Genomic DNA, 9,663 nt, shown 5'->3' on the forward strand with positions numbered 1-9,663 from the left:
CGTATTTATTGACTTTTGTTGAAATTTATTGAGTTTAATGGCTGTTAATTATTTAAAAATAATTTTTCAAAAATTTTTCTGAACATTAACCAATCTTTAAATTTTTGTGAACTGTTAGTCAATCTCAGTATTGACAGAACCCACTTGCTTTCAACTGAAGTTAAGGTAAATTTTGTTGGCGGTTTTGTCTTCTAACCATTGATTATATGACTTCAATAACACAAGATTTCAAAAGTAAAAAAAAATTCTGGATAATTTCGTATTATTGGTTACTTTTGAAGTCTCATCAGATTATCCAAATTTTATACACATTATCAAAAAATTATTCTAATCCCATTGGCTTGCTTTTCTACTGAATTTTGGCTTTCGCCTGTTTTTGTTGTTGTTTTCATATTCTTAAGACTTATTGTGATCTCCTACTGATTATCTATGCATGACAAAAATCTTTTTCCTGCCATCTTTTTTTCTGAGCGTAGTTATTGGCCTCCGTTAAAAACTTTTGTACTTAATGGCTGTTAGGTTTGGAAAAAAAGTTTTTCGAAATTTTTTTTGAACATTAACCGATCCTAAACTTTTTTTGTGGACTGTTAGTCAGTCTTAGTACTTGCAAGATCCATTTTTATTTTGTAGTGCAACAAATTTAATCTGGTTAGCGTTTTCATCTTCCACCTATTAGTTTTAAAACTTCAATGCCACTAGTTTTCATATTTTTTCAAACTTTCGGTTACTTTTTCTTATTTTTGGATCCTTTTGAAATTTTATCACATTATCCTAATACTGATGGTTCCCATTGGTTTAGGGAAGACGTTCATCGGATCAGTTATAAACTTTTCAGAGAAGAACTTATGATTTAAATTGCTTCGACATTTTCTTATGGCACATTTCTAATGAATTTTTGGTTGTTGCCTCTCTTTGTTCTTGTTTTCATCTTCAATAACTTGTTGTAAGATCCTATTGACCAAATTTGATTGGCAAACAAACTTGTTGTCACATGGAGGCGTATTTAAAGGATTCCGTTGAAAGCTATTGAAATTTTTGGCGTTGATATTACGAGTTTTGTTAAAAGTTTCATAGTTCTAATGTATTTGTTCATATTTGATATTTTGAATCTTTATTGATAAAAACAAGGAATCCCATTGCTGTTAAAAAATTAATTGAAGATTAAAAAGTTTTTAGTGAAAAGTTAATTTTATAATGCCTTCGACACTTTTCTCGCTCAATTTTTTTTCTTGAAATTGCTGTTTTTGCCTGTTTTTGTTCTATAGTTGGCCCAAATTGCTGACTAATCTCCTAAGCTTCTAAATGAGGATTGAAAAAATGATGTTACCCGAATCAGTTAGTCAGTTTATAGCTTTGTCTTAATGTTTAGGATATACATTTTCAAACATTTTCAGTTTTTGTTGTTTTATTGGTCAAATTGTATCAGGTGGTGACATCAAATTTCTTGTATTCCGAAAAAAACATATCTACTGATATTATTTGTCAATTATGCTTTGTATGTTGGACAACATGCGTTTTTATAAACGTTTTTTGAGTGGTCATTTTTTGCGCTTCTTTTTCTCTTCTTTCAGAACAATCGCGTAGTAACAGATCCCAATGGTTTACAAATGTGGCCCAAATAAACTTATTTGATCTCTCAGTATAATTCCTGCAGCTGAATTTGTAGAAATAAGAATTGAATTAAAAATACATAATATTCAGATAATGGATAATGATTTTAATGGTAGCAATAGTTTGCGTTTTCGCAAATCGCTTCTAATTTTTTTAAGTTTTTCTTTCGTTCGTTTCTAAGTCTTAAACTACGCAAAGACAAGGCCATTTGGTTTTGTAGTAACTTCTTAGTAATTTATCGTGGATTATTAAGTTAAAGTGATTTTTAAGACGTTTGAATTTTTTTGGTTTAAAAAATGTTGATTAATTTTTGAATTTCGCCTCATTGATCGTTCTCTTTGTTGAATTGTAACTTAGTCTCATTAATAAAACTTTCCATCCGGTGTATAAATTAAGTTTGAGTAGTTAAGGTTTTATCTGACTGCATTTTGACGTTGTTACTATGTGCTTTTAAAGTTAGATATTCAGTTTTTGACGTGAAATTTTCGTTTTTGCTTTGTTTGTTTGGTTGTTTTTTTTGTCTCGTAGTCTCTTTAAGGTCAGATCTCATTGACGCTGTAATAAGGCATGGCATTATGTACTTCAATTAGTAGATGGATTGTGTAACGATTGTTTTAAACTAAAACATCTATTTGTGTTATTTCTTCATTTGGTTGACAATTAAGGCAAAAATGTAGATGAGATCGGGTTGGAAGATCATGTGCGACCACACATTAACGAGCCGCCTTTTTACTATATATTTACACTGTCTATCTCTGAATATTTTCAACTTTAAAATTTGCAAATCAAAGAAATAATACAGTGTTCTTTCTTTTTTAAATTACTCGGAATGATGCTAACGCAGCCCTAGTCAAGACCAGAAGGTTATCCTCCAGATCTTGCAGGACTTGTTAACAAAAACTTTATCTTAAAGGATTTTGAGAGACAAAAGCTTATCTTGTAAGAATACAAAATTTGGCAATATGGAAGGCAGTCTTGCAAGATCTTCCATAATGGAATTTTATCTTGCAGGACGAAAGGATATCTTGCAAGAATCCTGAAAGATAGTTCCGATCGAGCTGTGTTCTGATTGGTCAATTAAAGGATTTATTCCGTCATTTCTTACAGAAAACTATTAAAATCTGTAACTTTTTTCTCCATTGAAAGACAAATATTCGACAAAATTAGACATATTGACTTAAGCTTATAGTTTTACATACATTTTTTGTTAAAAGTGTAAATTGTTGTAAATTAAAACATGATAAAAGTATAACTATAGTTGTAACCTTAACCAAGTTAACGTACCTTAATTTTTTCGGCTTCGGCCTCTGCTTGTGAACAAAGTTTTTGATACTTCTCATCAACAGTCCCCAAAAAATGTTCACACTCCAATTTTCGCTTTTCCAAGTCGGCCACTGTCGTTTCTAACTTGCCGCATTTTTCCTCCCATTCTTTGTTTATTGCGTCCAATGATGACTTCGAGGTTTTTAAATCTGATCTGGCGCTCTCTAGTTCACGTGTGACCACTTCGAGGTTTTTGGCTTGTTTAAGAAAGGTTGTCTTTGCAATGTCGTGTTCGGATTGAAGAAGAACTGTCTGAATCAGTTAGAAATTCAAATTATGTCTTTTAATATACCCTCAGCACCTCCCCGAATCACTCTGCCTCCCTCCCCCTCTATTCTCCTATCTCACTTTCATATAATTCTATAACATATTGGGTGTGGTCATCGATTTTTTTAAACAAAAAGTGCAGCTTTTTGTTTTCAATATTGCTGATACATCTGACCGCGCGTTTTTCCATCAGTTTGTGCAATAATAATTTTCATGAATGTAACTATGAGTAATTTAGCATTAATTGATAGGACGTTCGATGCAGTACCTGATCTTCCAGTTCCTGCAGTTCAGTCTCTCGTTTCTGCAGAAGATCATCACATTCTCCTAGATCTCTATGCAGATCCTCTTCCTCCACTCTCGCCTTTTTCAGTCTAGAAAAAAATTCATAATACTAAGACCAGAAAAAAGAATCCAGCGCTACGAGAACTATTTTGAATCTGGCTAACGAGAGACATACCAAGGGATTGTTGTTTTGAAGATAAATGGTTAGTTTATTTCCACTATAGGAAACCGGTTTTGTTTGCCTGAATGGTTTGCAGGTCGCAATGCTCGATCAAATTTACAGTTACTGCAAAAAATAGCGCCAAAATAGTTTTTTTCGACGATGCATGGACAATCGTAAAAACGCTTTGGAGAGGCGGAATCCGCGTTAGATTTGGCCAAAAACATTTGTTTCCGTGTTAATAAAATTTCCATGACCAATTAGATCAGATATTTAATAACAAAGAAACTTTAAAAATCTAAGGCTTTATGTTTATAGTTTTCATACTTACAGCTCACATGCATCTCCACACATTTTCTGCAGTTCTTCATATTCCTGCTGCTTAACTTTCAAGTTCTTCTCTAAATCACCAATTTCACTCTTCAGTTGCACTTTTTCAGCTGTCATCAATTTGGTCTCTTTCTTGAGAACATCAACAGTAGAGCTTGTCTCTTCCAAGTCAGAGGCTGCCTTTTCAATTTCGAAGCTGAACTCTCTCCCTTGTTTCTGGTACAGTTGCCATTTTGCCTCGTTGTCTTCTAGTGTTTGCAACTTGACTTTTATCTAAAGTTACAACATTTAATATACTAGCAAATAGTTGTTAAATAGACTGTTTATCCGAAGAAAACGAGTAGACAAACTTTCTAATTAATTGCAGGGTCGTTTTTGATCATTGATGATCGTTTTTGATCTCTTTTTGCTTTTGAATGAGCGTTCTTGATCGTTTTTCCTACGTTTAAAAAACGCTCAATTTACTAGACTGGATTTGCAATTTTTTGTATAATGAAATTTTCTATCTCAGTGAAAAGTAATGTTATGAAAATGGTTCTGAATATAGGTAGTTTGAATACTTTATTAAACCAATATTTTTCAAGCTTCATGAGAAAAATAGTTTTTGTTTTCTAAGATTAGCAAATTACAAAACGCGGTCAATGCCACCTAGTGTCTCCATTTTGCGAAATGACAAATGGTTGATCATGCCAGTTACGATTTTCACCTGATTGTCTAACTGAGCTGCTTGATCCTCGCATTTAGATATCAACTCTTCCAAATTGTCCAGAGTACTCTGACTCTTGGCTACTTCTCCTTCCAATTTGTGCGACTCTGTAGACAATTGACTCACTGACTCTGCCCTGGAAGTGAGCTCTCTCAATGCGTCAAGACCGCATTTGCCCTCCAAGTAACTCTCAATCACCCTAAAATCATCAGAAAAAACTGATAGAAAATCACTATCTGCATTCTTCAGTTCCATTATCTCTTACTAGTACACCTGCCCACGTCAAGCTGTCTAGACCGACGAGACATCTGACACCTTCGCAAGGTGCGTTCAAATAATATGGTCCGGAGAAAGTCTGCGAGAGCACTTCAGTCTGATCATAGGCGCATATTAGTCTGACCTGGAGTGAAACTCGAGCGCACAATAGTCTGATCAGAGGTCACCTTTGTCTGGGTTGGTCTGGTCAGAAGATCTGGACTTTTGGTCTGAAACTTAACCTGGGTGCTCAAACCGATCTGAAAATCTGCTGAAAACTCATGTAGTTACCCGTGCCTAACTCTCAGCCGAATTCAGTACTGAGACAGAGTCTAATTAAGGTCAAATTTTGCTCTGAATTTGCCTGATTAAGAGCTAATTCAGTGATTCATTCTGAATTACCTTCTGATTCAGAAGAATGCAGAATACTTTCCCTGAATTTTGCTCTGATTCAGAGAAATTCAGAAATTACTTCACAGTTGGTTTTGAAATTCTCGCATTTCTCATCGAGTCTAGAGATCTGGGGGTCGACCTCCGGACAGAGAGTCTTTTTGGCTCTTACAAGTTGACTTAAGTCTGGCAATTGTAAAATCACATGACTTGACCAAAATCTGACACGCAAAAAAAGTGACATGAATCAGTGTCTGAATCAGTACCGATTTTCAATTGGATTTAGACTGGGCCAGTACTGATTTATCCTTGGAGTTCGGTACAGGAACTTCTGAGTTTTTAATTATAATAGAAAAATATACGGTAAATCCAAAACGCGTTTCCCAGGTTGAGGTCCAGACCCAAATTGACTTCTGATCAGACCCAGTCGAGCGCACACCCGTGTGATCCCAGACCGAAATTACAGGGTCTTTTCCGAGTTTCGAGCGCACTACGGTCTGATCATAGTCTGGAGATGGTCTGATCAGAGGTCATTTTGGTCTGGAAAGTCTGATCATAGGCGGATTCGAGCGCACTTGGGTCTGATCAGAGGCAACTTCGAGCGCAATTGGGTCTGATCAGAGGCGGATTCGAGCGCAATTGGGTCTGATCATAAACCTCTTCGAGCGCACTTGGGTCTGATCATAACCTCTTCGAGCGCACTTGGGTCTGATCATAACCTCTTCGAGCGCACTTGGGTCTGATCAGAGGCGACTTCGAGCGCAGTTGGGTCTGATCAGAGACGACTTCGAACGCAATTGGGTCTGATCAGACGCGACTTCGAACGCAATTGGGTCTGATCAGACGCGACTTCGAACGCAATTGGGTCTGATCAGAGGCGACTTTGAACGTTTTTCCGTTAAACTTCCGTAGTCTAAAATCTCATTGAAAAATCAGGGTCCGTCAACATACAATTGGCCGCAAGCGACCAAAAAAATACAAAAACACCGATAAAATATAAGAAACATATGAGCATCGTATTTGAAAATAAAGACATCAGAATTAATTTTTTTTTCATTTTTGACCCAAAACATGAAAGTGTTAGTTTTTTAAGACCAAATGAACAATGGTTTAAGGTTTTTGGGGTCAAAAAAAATCAAAGAAAACGGGAACACATCAAAGAAACATATGAGCATCGTATTTGAAAATAAAGACATCAGAATTGATTTTTTTTCGTTTTTGACCCAAAACATGAAAGTGTTAGTTTTTTAAGACCAAATGAACTATGGTTTTAGGTTTTTGGGGTCAAAACAAAAAAAAAATCAAGGAAAAAAATTTTCGCAAATCCTTCTTTTCGCAAAACCTTCTTTCGAAAATACACATACATACACATATACACACACACATATATTTACATACATACATACATACATACATACATACATACATACATACATACATACATACATACATACATACATACATACATACATACATACATACATACATACATACATACATACATACATACATACATACATACATACATACATACATACATACATACATACATACATACATACATACATACATACATACATACATACATACATACATACATACATACATACATACATACATACATACATACATACATACATACATACATACATACATACATACATACATACATACATACATACATACATACATACATACATACATACATACATACATACATACATACATACATACATACATACATACATACATACATACATACATACATACATACATACATACATACATACATACATACATACATACATACATACATACATACATACATACATACATACATACATACATACATACATACATACATACATACATACATACATACATACATACATACATACATACATACATACATACATACATACATACATACATACATACATACATACATACATACATACATACATACATACATACATACATACATACATACATACATACATACATACATACATACATACATACATACATACATACATACATACATACATACATACATACATACATACATACATACATACATACATACATACATACATACATACACACATAAATACATACATACATACATACATACATACATACATACATACATACATTCATACATACATACATACATACATACATACATACATACATACATACATACATACATACATACATACATACATACATACATACATACATACATACATACATACATACATACATACATACATACATACATACATACATACATACATACATACATACATACATACATACATACATACATACATACATACATACATACATACATACATACATACATACATACATACATACATACATACATACATACATACATACATACATACATACATACATACATACATACATACATACATACATACATACATACATACATACATACATACATACATACATACATACATACATACACACACACACACACACGCACACACACACACGGAACCTTTTATTAAAGTGCAAGGAGGCAACAAACCCCCTTAGCACTCAAATCTAATCAATCTGAATATGTTGAAATAAATTTAAACCTTTATTATAAAAGTACAAGAAGGCAACAAACCCCCTTAGCACTCAAATCTAATCAACATAAGTCAGCAAATACTTAAACCTTTTATAAAAGTGCAAGGAGGCAATAAATCTCCTTAGCACTCATATCTAATCAGTCTGAATATGTTGAAATAAATTTAAACCTTTATTAAAAAAGTGCAAGGAGGCAACAAACCCCCTTAGCACTCAAATCTAATCAATCTGAATATGTTGAAATAAATTTAAACCTTTATTATAAAAGTGCAAGGAGGCAACAAACCCCCTTAGCACTTATATCTAATCAACCTGAATAAGTCAGCATATACTTAAACCTTTTATAAAAGTGCAAGGAGGCAACAAACCCCCTTAGCACTCAAATCTATTCAATCTGAATATGTTGAAATAAATTTAAACCATTATTATTAAAGTGCAAGGAGGCAACAAACCCCCTTAGCACTCAAATCTAATCAATCTGAATATGTTGAAATAAATTTAAACCTTTATTATAAAAGTGCAAGGAGGCAACAAACCCCCTTAGCACTCAAATCTAATCAATCTGAATATGTTGAAATCAATTTAAACCTTTATTATCAAAGTGCAAGGAGGCAACAAACCCCCTTGGCTCTCAAATCTAATCAATCTGAATATGTTGAAATAAATTTAAACCTTTATCATAAAAGTGCAGGGAGGCAACAAACCCCCTTAGCACTCAAATCTAATCAATCTGAATATGTTGAAATCAATTTAAACCTTTATTATCAAAGTGCAAGGAGGCAACAAACCCCCTTAGCACTCAAATCTAATCAATCTGAATATGTTGAAATAAAATTAAAACTTTATTATAAAAATGCAAGGAGGCAAAAAACCCTTAGCTCTCAAATTAATGGCCCTGAGCATATAGCGTTGATGAAAAGAACCTGCAGTGCTAGCATTATTCCGTTAAAATTCAAAACAAATGATCAATTAGCAAAAAAAAAGCTTACAATGAGAATTAACCAAACTAACAAAATTAAAAAATGTGGGGGTGTTTAAGCACTAATTAAGTTCGATTGCCAAAAAGTTCATTCAATTATGCTCATAATGTTTGAGCATAGAAATCAAAAATACAGAGTCTTGAAACAAAAATCGAAACAATTTGCACTTAATGGCATTCAATGGGATTTCAATGTTTTCGATGTCCTTACCAACAATAAATCCAAAAGGAACCTCTAATTTGATATCAGTTTCAACAAGCTTAATTTTTTTTACTATTTCAAATTTCCGAACAACGCAACCAGTTGTTTGATTCCTGTAAAAGAAAAGGATTTCGCCAACGAAGATGTTATCATCAAACACTGCTGCAATGAAATTGTCAGCATTAGATCCACGCCCGTAAGAAACAGAACCTAGAAAATGGGTATAATAGATACGGCAGAAAAGTTGAGCTTCTGGAAATATACTCTTGAAATTTTGGGTTTCTTGTCCTTCAGTAAACGAGAAACTTTCGTCGAATTTCGTCGGTTCCCTAATACCTTTTATCATCGATGACAAAGAATCGTCTTCAACTTCCATTTTTGACACAAGTTTTGCTCGAAGGAAACGGCATACCATTAATTGACAGTGGTTCACTGTTCCTGTTAAAGGCGCAATCAACAGTCCGTTGGCTGACTCGAACATTGCAGCCGAAGTGGTGAACAATGGCCCTACGTTCTCGACTTGCCAACTCAAGTGCCTCAGAAGATGG

General features: G+C 33.9%; 1 protein-coding gene across 1 annotated transcript in view; it reads right to left on the reverse strand.

Annotated features, from left to right (window-relative positions):
* Positions 1-9,663, reverse strand: part of LOC142342766 (uncharacterized) — a 51,589-nt gene that overhangs the window by 15,959 nt on the left and 25,967 nt on the right. Inside the window, exons 3-6 of the mRNA XM_075394311.1 lie at positions 4,683-4,881; positions 3,978-4,249; positions 3,470-3,575; positions 2,896-3,186 (exon numbers count right to left, since the gene is read on the reverse strand). Coding sequence (XP_075250426.1) covers positions 2,896-3,186; positions 3,470-3,575; positions 3,978-4,249; positions 4,683-4,881 — 868 coding nt within the window. The remainder of the gene's footprint in view (positions 1-2,895; positions 3,187-3,469; positions 3,576-3,977; positions 4,250-4,682; positions 4,882-9,663) is intronic.

This window comes from Convolutriloba macropyga, chromosome 7, assembly GCF_964194025.1.
Source record: "Convolutriloba macropyga chromosome 7, txConMacr16.3, whole genome shotgun sequence".
Taxonomy (NCBI): Eukaryota; Metazoa; Xenacoelomorpha; order Acoela; family Convolutidae; genus Convolutriloba; species Convolutriloba macropyga.